Source organism: Pinus tabuliformis, chromosome 9 (assembly GCF_031772625.1).
Source record: "Pinus tabuliformis cultivar Carrire ecotype Pingquan chromosome 9, CPIR1, whole genome shotgun sequence".
In the NCBI taxonomy this organism is placed as follows: domain Eukaryota; kingdom Viridiplantae; phylum Streptophyta; class Pinopsida; order Pinales; family Pinaceae; genus Pinus; species Pinus tabuliformis.
Window position 1 is genome coordinate 1729211276 of NC_142307.1, and position 15478 is coordinate 1729226753.

A 15478-nucleotide genomic window follows, 5' to 3' on the forward strand; every position below is an offset into this window, starting at 1 on the left:
AAGCTTAAGATGCTTGTTACAATATTCTTGGAGTCAATATATCATTGTCTTGTTGACCACTTCCATTTGTCTATCGGTTTATGGATGAAAAGTAGTTCTATTCTAAAGCCTAGTCTACATTAATGCCCACAAAGTTGACCCAAATTTCTTGAGAAAGTGAGAGTCTTGATCAAATACAATGGATGTGGGCAAACCAAAATGAACCCAAACATCTTATTAGAACAAATGTGTAATCCCTTCTCTTGTACATACATTTTTCCAAATCTCTCCACAACATATAGATAATCATGGACTTTCTTGGACATAGGCTATAAAATACAGGGACACACTTTCCCATGGACAAGAAGGAACATGAAGTGGTGTATACAAAACGAATTTTCTGTTACTTGGTTTTCTAGTGGCACATATCACACTTCCTTTCACATATTTGGATAGATTTTCATACATCTGAGGCCAATGACAACGACATTGTAACCGTGCTATTGTTTTTCCTACGCCAATATGGCTAGAAATGAGAGAAGTTGAAAATTGATGTTGACATTGCAATGGTTTCTTCGCCATTACATATAGCATCAACAATAGGACCAATTTCGACAACATCGACACCACTAAATAAATTAGAAACTTTTCTTGAGAAAACAAATAGTTAACTTATTACTTGGGCGAGCTTATCGTGAGGATTGGAGAAGATGCATGTTGGCCCCAATTTTGTCACCAACTTGTATTTTTGTGTTTTGGTCTATTATGTCCTAGAATAAAGACACGTGAACAATTGAGTTAGAATATTTTTGAAAGTTCTAATCATTTTACTAATTGTAATGAAATCTCATTCTTATGAAGTTGCTATTGCAAAGCCCTGATTAATTGGGTGTATAGTTGCTTCTTTGATTGTTGTAAATGTATGACCTAAATTTGTATAAGGGCCATCTACATGTTGGTAGTCCCAAGATGCCACTCATGAGAAAGGGACAAGCCATAATGTTCAAATGGACAAAAATAATTCAAATGATGACTGATATCAAGTGAAGAAGATTGGCTTATATATATATTTTTTTCATGAAAGGTAATCCTAGAGATAAGCTTGACCCACCTTGATACAACCTGAGTGAAGAATTGGGCTTGTTGGTACCTTACAAGTGCTGTAGAATAATCCGCTTGAAGGCTACATCTATGATATTCAATATGATCAATAGGCACATCCAACAAGTCCCATGTAGGGGAGGAGTATGCCCACTAGGATTTGAACCTAGGTCATTGTTACAAGCCTGTTTCCATTAGATCACAAGTGGATGGATTGAACCCTTGCATATATAGTATTTAAGGGACTAATTAATATAATTAGGCACACTACATAATTTCTTGTCTATGAAAGCTTTGTTCTTGAAGCACATGATGAAATGAAGTGAAAAGATTGTCAAAGATCCAAACAAAATTGATGCATTTTAGAGGCATAAATCCATCCTTGGTTGATTTTTTTGAAGACATTTGTTAGAAGATTCTTGGATGGAATTTTGTCGATTATGATTCCAAGCAAGCTTTTGGAAAGATTCTTACTGGAATTTTGATACTTAGGAACATAAAGAAAGTGTTCTCTTTGTTGAGAAGGATGTTGATGTTGGTAATTTGAGTAATAATTAGTGCCATGACTCTTGTGATTGGGCTGACAGTAAGGTTCCCCTTATGAACTGCTTTCTTGATCGCAGTTATATAACGATGCTTATTAATCTTTAGTTATGAATTGACGTCTCAATCACATGCTTATGTTAACCTTTTAATTGATAAAATTTTGTTAGTAGTGAAACAATATAATTTTAATTGACTCTATACATGTTTCTTTTGTAATTCTGTATATCGACATATGAAAACATTTTTTCCATCATTTTAATCTTTTTGACTTTTTAGACAGAATTTTCTTGTCTTTTCTTGACAAAACTTTGTCAAAATTCTCTAGCTTTTCCTTGCAATCTTGTTTCTTTTCTAGCAATTCTCGATTACTTCAAATGATGACATCTAGCAAATCATTTTTAATGAGTACCTTGCATTTAGGGCTCGACATTATTGTAAGTAAGGTCATGCAATGGCATATTCTTTTTATTATTCAAAGATGCAAACATTTCTTCATCATGTTCAAGGAAATAATACTAATTTCTTCCAACCACGTTGATTCCAAAATTATATTGACTTTATCCCACCTATACATAATTTTAAATTTGGATTTAAAAATATAATTGTTAGTCATTATTTATAGATTCCTTATTTCTAACAATTTTTCGCGAAGTTTTTGGTTTGGCTTCAAAATGTGTGGTTGATTGGCCAACTCAATACTAATGTGATTATCAGTTTTTCATTGTTTAATACCAAGATAATTTTTTCACTGTTAATAACTTTTTTAGTTATTAATATAGCTTTAAAGAACTTTATCCATTTCTTTATTTCCATGAAAAAATCCCATTTCAGTTACCAACAAGTGATGGCATTCTTTGCAAATTTAAAGTGACACCCTTCTTTTATAACTTGACTTGCTTTTATATATCCAATTGGTCTTTAAAGAGGGCACTTCATGGACTTCTACAGGGTACCCTAAATTGCATTGGGACTAAAATTTTTAATCTAGAAAATGTACCTTACACACACACACATGAAAAACCAACCCTTTTTTTACCTTGGAGGGCAGCAATTGGTCCAAGTTGCCACTAGACCATAGGCTGATGGCTAATTTAGGATTATGGTAAGAAAGATATGAAGAATTTTTCCTCTTGGTGAAGTAGGGAATAGAAAAATGGCAATCTATGGAAGTTATTTGATGCATTGTAAGTTTATTACTTTAGTGTAGCATTTTCTTCATGTTCAAGCAGGTGTAGCAATTGTAGAGTTATCCTTCATGTGTTTTCAAGCAAATATAATTTTTTTTTCATTTTCTCCTCCTCTGCAAAAGTTTCTACATTTGCTAACAATATTTTATTTTTACAGGAACGTGAAGAGAGGCGACGAAGGATGAAAAGAGAACACCCGGATGATGGATCAAAGCAAACTTTCAAAACACCACGAGTGGAGAGTAGACCCAATGATAGAATGAAGCATATCCCTGATGGTAATTTTTTTTTTTTTAACCTACGATTGATTTGTTATTTTTATTTATAGATGAAGTAGACACAACGTTTCCCATTTAGGAAAATATGCATTGCTTAGTTTACAAAATTGATATGTCTCCTGGTGCACCGAACTGACTTTATCTGTATTCATTATATCACTTCATTGTTTCTTTTAGGGTATTGCATTTCACATGGAACTGAAGTTTGAATGATGAATGCTATTAGTATAATTATCTATTCATATCAACCATCCTTAGGAAATTAATGGAATCATTTATTAATGTATTTCATCCTTAGGAGAGGATTGACGTTGTAGTTGCTTCCACTTCACCTCATTTGGTAGATTTATTCCTAATGTTACTAGAGCCCATATCACCTTGGAAGTCAAGAATTTACATTTTGAATACACACCTTGAATTTCTTTATGGATCTTTTTAGACTTGTTGCTCAGGAGTTGTTCTCCTTTTAGTAGTTCCAAACTCAATTCTTATGCACGTAGTTTCTAAAATCTCAGCCATGCTTTTATTTAATAGTTTTATGTAATAAATATTTCACTGCAAAGAAACCTGTTGGATTCAGAAATTGTCAAGTTACTAGGGTTAGGGAAAGTAGCAATATCTTGGTATGTACATGTCTTGTCTTATTCAGGGCAATCAAGAAGTTCACATCATACTTCCTGGTTCTCCACTCAGATGTTGGCAACAAATGATACAGATAGATTAATGATACTTAAGATTCTAGATTAGTGCAATGGTGCAACCTCATGCTACCTCTCAATTCCCACTCCTAGGGTTTGTATTGACCTCCGTGAGACCAATTACCACCCAAAACCCTTACTTCTTGAGATGAAATGTAGCATACCCAATATACCCTTTGTTCTTTGTTGAGGATATGGGGTGCTCTTGAAGCCACCAATTTTCACTCCAAATTTATTGCTTTAATACCATATCTCTGAATTATTCATCTTGATGCCTTTCGCCATTGCGCTATTATTAATTAACATATTCAGGCACTATAATACAAGCTTATACAACATGATTAATTCATTCAGTTGCTGATTTTTATAGCATTCAGAGGTATTATCGGATGCCTAAGTTTGTCTTGAAGAAAAATAAAGTAATTTTTTTTGGGGGGGGGACATCAAGTTGGCCCAACAAGGTGAAGGGATGTGTCCCTTGGGGTATTTCACCCCATTCGACTTATATAAAAAGAAATTGTGATGTCTCATTTTTCATCATCATCAAGTCTTCTTTCTCTCTTCATCAACTCTTCTCTTAGAAAACCGCAACTAGCACCAAAGGAGGTTGAGTATGGGAACCTAGGGGGTCTGTTGTAGGAACCAAGGAGGTTTGCTGGAGGGTTAATTAGAGTTGACCAGGACGCAGATTGGCAGTAGGTTGCAAATTGGCCACAGGCTGCAGACCTGCCTTAGTGCGTAGATTGGTCACAGTTGACCAAAATTTAAATTTGACTAGGCCAATTTGACTGGTTTATACCAGTAGTATCTCGTTGATGATTTTTTGACCAGGTTTATGGGTATGTTCCCCTTGGATACTAGTACAAATTTCTAGACATATCGTGGATTTGTAAAACTTGCCGAAGAATAATTTCTCCTAAAGAAAAGTTGTTGGGGTTTCTCCTGAAGTTGGGTTTCCCGGGGTATATGTGTTGTCTCTATTGTGCATAGCTGTCTTTCTCTGATCTTTACTGTTTCTGTTGCATTCACTGTTGATATTTTCCAAAGTGTAATTGCTCAATTATATTAGTGGCATAAAAATACTCTGTGGAAATCATTAAGGAGTAATTATCTAGCAGAAAATTGTATTCCACTGTGCATCTCCCGAGAAAATTCAACATGCTATGAGAGCTTTGTTGAAAGAGAAACCATTGAAGTCAAGTGTTCAACAACTTGAGTAGATTTTGATTTCTTGGCAGTTGGTGCCAAGTCTCAGAATGGAAGACAATGTTTCAAATCTTTAGAAGTTACTCCAGAACTAGAGGGAGTTGAGGAGACAACCTTCCTCACCTACTTCTATATAAAATGAGAAGAGAGCCTTTCATAACACTTGTATTAAATTTTTTTCTTTTAATATTGATGTATTCATCAAATTTTTTTCTTTTAATATTGATGTATTCATCTTGGAGTCTTTATGCTTGTGTGGAACAAGAGTTGGAATACTTAGGGTTTGTAAAACCTAGAGAAGGCTTGGAGGTTACAACTTGTATTGAAGTCTTGGATGAGAAAGTCTTACAGCTTGTGGGAAGAAACCCTAGAGCAAGTCTTGGAATGTTGGATGCAAGTTTGAGTGATGCATACTAGGTTTATCTCTTTGATAGCATGTGGAATGACTTGGTGTTAATGCTATCTTGTTGTTGAGCCTTCGATGTTGCTAGATATCTTGACGAATTTGCAGGATGAAGAAACCCCAACCCTTACAGTTCATGCAAGAAAAAGGAAAGGAAAGCAACATGCATCAACAATTCATGTTGTGGATGAACATCCACCTAAGAAGAAGCCAGAACGAATCCATGCTTGATTAGATTACAGATGGACTTCATTGATTTCTGCAAGGAGGCAAGGAATCAAGTGGGAGTTGATAATTCCCTACAACTCTCAACAAATACTTCCTTAATCAAGAGATAAGTACTTAATATTTTTTCCTTGATTATTATTGTTATGTTTATTTTTTAGGTTAACTTGTCTTCATATTTTTTGCTTGGTTATAATTTTTTCTTCCATGGCCTCCTGAGTGGAGTTTTTGCAGAAAGGAAGAATTGTGGAGACTCCAATGCAATGATTCATGCTATAGATGGTAGCATTGAGAAGGACCAAGCAAGGTTTGTGACAAGGGGTTCTCCTAGAAAGAGGGAGTGGACTATGAGAATTTTTTTGCTCAAGCCGCTAGACGATCAGATTCTTAGGCTTGGGTATCGACTCAACACGAGTGATTGATGTTCGAAAGGGAGGATTGTATAGATTGTTAGGACATCCAGGATTGTTTGTGCTAGATGACCAAAAAAGCTTCCAGTTTTGAGGGAGCAGACAATCAGGCAAAATGGAAGGAGAAACCTTCTAAAAGGATGTGATGAATTTGTTAGATGCTTGGAGACAGGAGGTCTCTAGGAGTTGTATGCCTTCTATGAAGGGACCATATCATACAAAAGAGTATGCTTCAGTGCCAGAGGGAGCAATAGTGGCAGAAGGACTTACCATACAAGGATTTGCTTCAGTGTCAGAGGGAGTTAGTCTCGGAGTTTGAAGATGAATGATCTTGGCTTGATACATTATTTCTTGAGATTGGAGGTGTGGTCGAGGCTTGATGTGATCTTCCTCAGACAAGGAAAGTATATTGTTCAGATTTTTGAAGAGATTCGGTATGATGGACTACAAGTCCATGGTTACACCTATGGTGGCAATTCTGAAGAAGTTGAGTGATTTTGTTTCAGATTCAAATTTGGTGGATCCCATTATGTACATGATGTTGATTGGATCATTGATGTACGTGGTTAACACCAAGCCAAATATTTGCTTTGCAGTGAGCGCCTTGAGCTAGTTTATGGTTGAGCTGAGGCGTGTACATTGGGTTGCAACTTGCAACGAAGCATGTGTTGAGGTACATGTGTGGTACAGTTGGATATGGTTTGAGATATGTCTTAGGTGGTGAAGTAAGGCTGTAGGAGTATAAAAATTAGATTGAGCAGGGAGTGCAAAGGATAGGAAAAACACCTCGTGGATGTTGCTTCAGTTTGGGATTAGCTATCCTGGTTAGGAGGAAGTAGATTTTTGTCACACTTAGTACAACAGAGGAAAAGTATACCGTAGCTAGTGCTATAAGTCGGGATGTAGTGTGGCTTTGTAAGTTACTTGTATGGCTATTTGATCAGGCAGAGATCAAATATCACTTCATTCAAGATTTGGTGTAGAAGGGAGTAGTGAAGCTCCAATACATATCCACAGACGAGTAGATTGCAGACATTCTCACCAGGCCTTTGTCTAGAGCGAAGTTTGTATGCTTCAGAGACAAGCTTGGTGTGATACAAAATGTATCCCTCGTTGAGAGGGAGTGTTGATGTCTTTGCAAGGTCGAGCAAACCATCTCCTGAGAAGCCAGAAGGACTTGGATGGGTCATGCTGATTTGACTAGAGGAGATATATGCATTCACTTGAGAAGCCAGAAGGATTTGGCTGGGTCATGTTGATTTGACCAGGGGTGAATGGCCCAAGGCAACTATAGTATTGGAGAAATCTTCTCCTGAAAAGCCAAAAGGACTTGGTTGGGTCACACTGATTTGACCAGAGGAGATAGATGAAATTCCCCTGAGAAGTTAGAAGGACTTGGCTGGGCCACACTGATTTGGCTAGGGGTGAATGGTCCAAGGACAAATCTTCTCATGAGAAGCCAGAAGGACTTGGATGGGTCTTGCTGATTTGACCATAGGAGATAGATGATCTTCTCCATAGAAGCCAAAAGGACTTGGCTGGGTCATGCTAATTTGACTAGAGAATATAGATGATCTTCTCCAAAGAAGCCATAAGGACTTTTTGAGTCATGTTGATTTGACTAGAGGATATTGATACATTTACTTGAGGAGCCATAAAGGACTTTGGTTAGGCCATGCTGATTTGGCAAGAGGTAAATGGCCTAGGAGTTGCATTGCCCACTCCAAGATGAAGTGAGCTATAGGTGTGCATGTGAGGAGTCGTATTGCCTACTCCAGGACGAAGTGATGTATAGACATACATCAACATAGCAAGCTCTTGAACTTTTCTTATGGAGGGGAAATTTCAACTAAGGTGAAATTTGTTGCAGCCAAAGAGAATACCTCTCTCTCTTAGACGGAGCGTTGATTTTGTAGCATCGGGAGGTATTCCCGTATGCCTAAGTTTGCATTGAATAAAAATAAAATAACATTTTTTGGGACATCAAGTTGGTTGAGAAAGACAAGTGGGCTCAACAATGTGAAGGGACGTGTCCCTTGAGGTATTTTCCCGTATGCCTAAGTTTGCATTGAATAAAAATAAAATAACATTTTTTGGGACATCAAGTTGGTTGAGAAAGACAAGTGGGCTCAACAATGTGAAGGGACGTGTCCCTTGAGGTATTTCACCCCATTCGACTTGTATGAACAGCCATTGTGATGTCTCCTTTTTCATCATCATCAAGTCTTCTATCTCTCTTCCTCAGCTCTCTTTGACAACCACAACTAACACCAAAGGAGGTAGAGAATGGGAACTGAGGAGGTCTGCTGGAGGGTTAATTAGAGTTGACCAAGCTGCAGACTAGCTGCAAGAAGTTGGATGCAGATAGGTTGTAGTTGACCATAATTTAAATTTGAGTAAGCCGATTTGATGGTTTTTACCAGGACTATCTTGTTGCCGAGTTTTTGACTAGGTTTGACTGGTTTTTTGACTTGGATACTAGCACAAATTTGTAGACAAATTGTGGATTTGTAAACCTTGCTGAAGAATAAAATCTCCTAAAGAAAAGTTGTTGGGTTTTCTCCAAATGTTGGGTATCCTAGGGTAAATTTGTTGTCTCCATTGTGCATGGCCGTCTTTCTTTGATCATTACTATTTCCACTATTTTACTGTTGATATGTTTTGAAGTGTAGCTGCTCAATGATATCAATGGCATAAAAATCCTATGTGGAAATCATTAGGAAGTAATTATCTAGTAGACAATTATATCCTCTTGTGCATCTCCTGAGAAAATTCAACATTTAAAATGGAGACTTAACATGCAAATAGAGTTGAACAAACTAGAATCTAGTACAATCCATTATACAAACAACATTAATTCAACATAATCACAAGTCATGAACAACTGTCTTTCTAGAAATTATGCAACAATTGATTATAGAAGAATGATGTTCCACCGAACCATAAATTCCTTGTTGTACCACTTCTCTCTCTAATTGAGGCCATCCTCAAGCTGAGGTTGGCTCTAAATCTCTTCACGTAATCCAATTCCTAGGTTCATAGTCAATTTTCCACCTATAGCAGTTGCAATCCACAATCCTCTTTCCCCATTAGTCCCTTGGGCTATCCCACTTCCCTTGCTCTAATAAAGGCAAGCTAAGAAATCTCGTTGCGAGGATTCTAGGGATTCTCAGTTGTAGTTAAAGTCCTTAGCGATAGAAATCACCATCACATACATTGTTCATTTTCTTCATAATTCTCAACTGTATTTCTACATAATTTCTACAGTACTTCTATGACTACTTTCTTTGAAAGAGAACTCTCGCAAATTTCATCAATATAATGGTAGTTCAAACTATATGAAGTTCCCTGGTGAAATGGCAACTCAAACTCTCCTAACAATTGATAATTTGAATTTCACTAGGGAAAGGTAATTCACATATATTAGTGATTTGAGCAAGGATGATAGTTTGAAATTCAAATAAAATGTTTAGTCCAACCTGCCTAGTAAATTGAACTCAATAGTTCAAATTCTTAGGTAATCCAAACCACCTCCAAAGGACTTTCAAAGTCTCTCTTTGGATTGCTAAAAATGAAATAGGCTAAATTTGCATGGGATGAAGGGGCCACATATCTTTATATTAGAGAAAATGTACTTTCTCCTTGCAATTAATCTCCAACTTAAGATAAAATAATACATGGACCTGTTTAGTAACATATTTGTTGCTTCTTGTCCTTTTACAAAGAATTAGAATGCACATCTTGTTGAACTTGGGAACTACTACAAATACATAGTCATGTCCAATGTTGCACTAATCGTTATCGGGATAATTTCGGCGCGGGGAAAAAATCGGAAAAAATCATAAAAATTGGGAAAAAATCGGTAATAATCGGGAAAAAATCGTAACATACAGAAATATTCATTTTTTTTTCAATTTTTTTTAATATATAAACCATCTACAACATAAAACAAATACATTGACACATAAATATGATAAAAGAACTAATATATAAGATGTTTAATATCATTTCTAGTGCTACATCACACATAACAGTGAATCATGTCCCGAATAGTAAGTCCTGGCTCCTGAGTCCCAACTTAGCCTCAAAATATCAACAAAAAATATAATAATGTATCTCATGAGTCATAATGTCATATACAATTAAATGAACAAAATAACTAAAGTCTAATACTATTGATTTCCTTTGCCCCTCTTGCGAGAAAATGCCATAGCTTTCCCTTTCCCTCTAGATGTAGATGCTGGTGCTGGTGGAGTTGGCAATGGACTCTGTTGTGCTCTAGAAGCTGAAGAAATAGGAGTAGGAGCTATAGGAGGTAGACCACGTCCTCTACTGGTGGCAGGGGTAGCCCGGGCAGGTGGTGTCACCTCCTCCTCCTGATGCTCCAACTCCTCCTCCCCCCCCCCCACCCCCCTCCACTACATCCTGCACTAACCAATCATCAGTAGACTCCATGAGAGGTCTCTCGGCCTCAACCCTCCATGCAGCAGTGGTGTCAATTCCATCCAATGAGATGGCTTCCATATCAGGTGTTCTCTCAAGTTGCCTCACCCACAATCGAAGATTGTAGTAGACGTAGACGATGTCATTAAGTCGCTGGGACTCCAACCTGTACAAAGATTATGAAATAATAATTATAAAAAAATATTGTTTAATGAATTCAAAAAGTTATTTGGAAATTTGCAATATTTTAAGTTTTTTAAGTGTTAACCTGTTGCGCTTCTTGTTGTGTATTTTTTCAAATACACTCCAATTGCGCTCACATCCTGAGGAGCTACACGTTTGGCCGAGGATTCGAATGGCAAGCTTTTGCAGAAGGGGTACCTTGGCACCATACATTCTCCACCATGCATCTACAACAAAATTACAAATAAAATTTTAAATAAACATAAGAAAAAATTGGAATTTGAAGAGACAATGAAATTTGAAACAAATTAAAAAATACCTGACATTTTAATCGTCCTATCAGTCACAGCCATGTCAAAGCCAAATGTGCCACCTGCCATCCTATATGTCTCAATTTCTTTAGAGATTTCTATACGTTCTGCTGGAGATTGCACCATCCTCTGGACACAGGTTAAGAATCCATCCATGATCTCAGCATCAAATACGAACCCACATGCGTAAGAAAATGCGGGGTTCAGGTAGATCCCTGCAGCATGAATGGGACGATGGAGTGTGTTGTTCCATCGTTCATCAATCACTCCCCATAGGAGGAGTTGTCTTTGAAATCCCTCATCTCCCTTATCATCATAGTAGGCCCGAATGGCTTCTTTCGCCCTGCCCATGGCCTCATACAAATAGTCCATTGCGAGCTTCTCACCATCAACTAATCGAAGAACCTTTACCAAAGGTTGAGTAACGGCGCACACCTCCTGCACACCTGTCCATAAGTCGTCCTGGTATGAAACTAGTCTGCATATGGCCTCTCCCTCTGGTTTGCGGCTCATTGTCAAAGCATGCCACTCCTCTGAAAGAAACATTCTCTTCACATCCCACATAGAATTCAAGAGGGATTGAAGAGATATGAAACTGGTGGCAAACCGTGTAATGGCGGGGCGCACCAACTCTTTGTTGTTGGTGAATTTTCTCATCAAGTTAAGCACAGATGTATGATTATATATAAATTTTGTAATGCTTTTGGATGACTCAACAATATCTTTGACAAAGGAAATTTTCCCTATGTCCTCCAACATCAAATCAATACAATGTGCAACACAAGGTGTCCAAAATAAAGTAGGATGCCTGTCCATAAGCATCCTGCCAGCAACAACATAATTTGTAGCATTGTCCGTTATGACTTGGACAACATTTCTGCATCCACCTCCAAAATAAACACATCCAACAAATCACATAAAGTTCCTGCATCTTTGATTTGTTCAGATGCATGAACAGATTTGATAAACATAGTTCCCCTGGGACAACTAACCAAGAAGTTTATAAGGGTTCTCCCCTTTTGGTCAGTTCAACCATCTGACATCACAATGCATCTTGTTTGTGCCCATGATTCCCTAAAATCCTCCAATCTTTTGGTGCAGTCAAGCTTTTCATTTTGAAGAATCTGGCCTCTAATGTCATGATAAGAAGGGATTTTGTACCTTGGGCCAATAGTGGCAATAGCATCAACAACAGGCTAGAAAAATGGATTATTCCTTACAATGATAAAAGGAATATCATTCCAAAGGAGAAATTTGGCCATCAACTTGTTGTCTTGTTCTCTCTCAGTTTTTTCATGCATTGAAGTGATAGATGGCTGTGAACCAGGTGTGGTTCAAGGAACAAAAAATGATGAGGCAGCTACCGGGTTGGTTGATGCTGCAGTAGAACCACTGCCACTTCCTTGTTCAGCTGACTTTTTTAGTTGCCTCTTCATTTCTGCTTTGGCCTCTCTAGTGTGGTTTAAATTTTCCAATGATTTCATGGCTCTTCGGATGATTTCAGGATTTGTCTCTGTGCAAGGCCCTACATCAAATCCAGGGATTTGTGCAAGGTGATACTTCAATCTGTACACCCCCTAGACATATGGTGCCCACACAACTTGCAAGACAAGTTTATTCTATCATTCCCTCCATCAGGTTCACCAAATTCCCACAAAGGGTCCAATTTTCTTGGAATGTTTGACTTTGAATTTTGAAGTTGAAAACTTGAATGGTGTTTCAGTAAACCCATGGATACAAACTTACAATTTACGTTGTACAAAAAATAAAAAAAAATTACATACAATTTAAGAAACCCCATTCCAAACCCAACCAAAAAAACTAAAAAAAATTACATTGGGCAAATGTCAAAAACCCCATTCCAAACCCAACCCAAAACATAGAAAAAAACAATTGGTTATCCAGATTCCAAACCCAACCAAAACAATGAAAAAAAACCAAAACAAAATTACAAAACAGTGAAAACACAAAATGTTGGTGCCCCATACCGGTTTTATGGAGAAAATTCGTCTCCTCCTTAGATCACACTTCGTTTTTCTCCTCCAGATAGCGGATTTAGCTCCAAAGTTACCAAGTGCTCACTCCAAGCCTCCAAACCCCTGTCGCACGCTTGTGTGCTGTCCAAATGAAAAATAAAATCATGTTTTTCACTTAAAATACGCGCTGCCCGACGGGTTCACGATTTTTTAAAAATCACGATTTTTATGAAAAAATCGCCATTTTTTTAAAAATTTGGCCAAAAAAAATCATGGTTTTTATCGTGCGATAATATTGTTTTTTTGAAAAAATCTCAATAAAACGATTTTATTGCGATATTTTCACGATTAGTGCAACACTGGTCATGTCCCTTACATGTATTGGTAATTGACCCACAAAATCCATGGAAATGCTTTCCCAAGATCGAGTGGGTACAAATAAGGGATGTTATAGAATTTGTTTTCTATTATTTCACTTGCTAGTACAACCGAATATGTACCATTTAATATGTTGTGCTACATCTTCTTGCATTCTGGGCTAGTTCACATGCCTTTGTAAGTTAGAAATTGCCTTCACAACACCAAAATGTCCTACAATCTTGAACATGTGTGCCTCTCTCATAAGCTACAATCTTTCACCTTTAGGGACATAGGGCTTGTCTAGCTTATAGGGTAACCCATTTTGGAGATGATAGTCAACCATATTGTCACCTTCTTCTACATGAATTTTTCCTTGTAGCTACTGAAACACCTTGAAGTCCTCTTTTGTGTAGGCCTCTTTGTATGCATCATGGATAAATGGCTCCATGTGCATAAGAGTTCCCAAAGATGTAATCTTGGTTGTGGGTGAACTTGATAGCATGTCTGCGAACTTTGTAGTGTTGCACTTCTTGTACTTGATAAGTAGACGAAATTGTTGTAAGAATCCCATCGACAAGTAATGTCTGGTTTGTTGAAGCTTACTTTGGGTGTACAAATATTGAAGTGGTTGGTGATTTGTGTGGATGATGGTTTTCTTATCCATGAGATAATGCTTCCACTTAAGAACTTGTACCAGGGCATAGAGTTCTTTATTTTAGGTAGGGTAGTTTAAGACCTCCCCACAGTGAAACATTTCCGAATAATAGCAAATTGACTTAACTCTTTGCATGAAGTTTACTCCCATAGCATATCCACTTCCATCTGTCTCGAATTCAAAAGGATTCTTCAAGTCTGGTAATGTGGGAACCAATGATTCAATTATCTTCTTTTATAGCTCATCGAAATCCTTCTGTTGATTCTTCCCCCACTATAAACTTTTATTGTTTGTTGTTATGGCTTTAAGTGGTGCAATTATTGCTGAAAATGATGTTATGAACTATTGTAGGAATTGTGCTACCCCAACAAGGCTTCTAACTTCAATGAAATTTGTAGGAATTGGCCAATTTATGATGGCCTCCATTTTTGCGAGATATATCTTGAGTTTGCTTCAAATGTTCACATACCCCAAATACGCCAATGACTGCCAAACAAATTGACATTTCTTGAGGTTAGCCAACAATTGGTGTTTTGTTAGAGTCTTTAACCCTTGATCGAGATGTGAGATGCGCTCCTCCTCGGTAGAGTTATAAACTAATATATTGATAGAATGATAGAAATATAATGATGGACCCCGTTATAAATTCTAGGCGGGTGCCCTTTCATATGAAGATACATGTCTTTTTGATAAGACACAACCTTTACACCTTTTCATTAATTGTTATGTATTATTATGTTTGTTACATTACCCCAACAAGGCTCCTAACTTCAATTGTAGGAATTGGACAATTTATGATGGCCTCCATTTTTGCGGGACATATCTTGAGTTTGCCTCAAATGTTCACATACCCCAAATACACCAATGACTGCCAAGCAAATTGATATTTCTTGAGGTTAGCCAACAATTGGTGTTTTGTTAGAGTCTTTAACACCTGATCGAGATGTGAGATGCGCTCCTCCTAGGTAGCATTATAAACCATTATATTGATAGAATGATAGAAATATAGTGATGGACTCCGTTATAAATACTAGGCGGGTGCCCTTTCATATGAAGATACATGTCTTTTTGATAAGACACAACCTTTACACCTTTTCATTAATTGTTATGTATTATTATGTTTGTTACATTGGCACCCTCTTAGGGATTATGCCCTCAAAGCATAATGAACATGATTCTCTCTGGTTGTGCATGTTGCTTATCTTTAGTTTTACTTTGGTATGTAACGAACGAAGTTCTTACTCAACGAATATTTAGAATATTTGGAATATGTAAATGTCCATTATAGGACAAGTAATATTAATATATAAAAATGTTAGATTGTACAAGTAATATGATATGATATGGTTACAAATGAGGGCCTTGCTTATATAGTAAGCAAGGTGCCCCTTTACAAATAGTCATGTCCTTTAGGACATGTCTCTTCAATATGCTAATTATCTATTAATTATTACTTGTATATTATGTTCATAACATTGCCTTCTCTTATAGAAATGCTTTGTCCTCACAGCTTATTG

The 15478-nt window shown here is 37.1% G+C and overlaps 1 protein-coding gene across 3 annotated transcripts in view; it reads left to right on the forward strand.

Annotated features, from left to right (window-relative positions):
• LOC149155623 (uncharacterized) overlaps positions 1 to 15478 on the forward strand; it is a 328425-nt gene that overhangs the window by 39425 nt on the left and 273522 nt on the right. For all 3 annotated transcript variants that reach the window (XM_089445820.1, XM_089445821.1, XM_089445822.1), the window contains one exon: positions 2971 to 3091. In XM_089445820.1, the coding sequence (XP_089301946.1) occupies positions 2971 to 3091 (121 nt within the window). The remainder of the gene's footprint in view (positions 1 to 2970; positions 3092 to 15478) is intronic.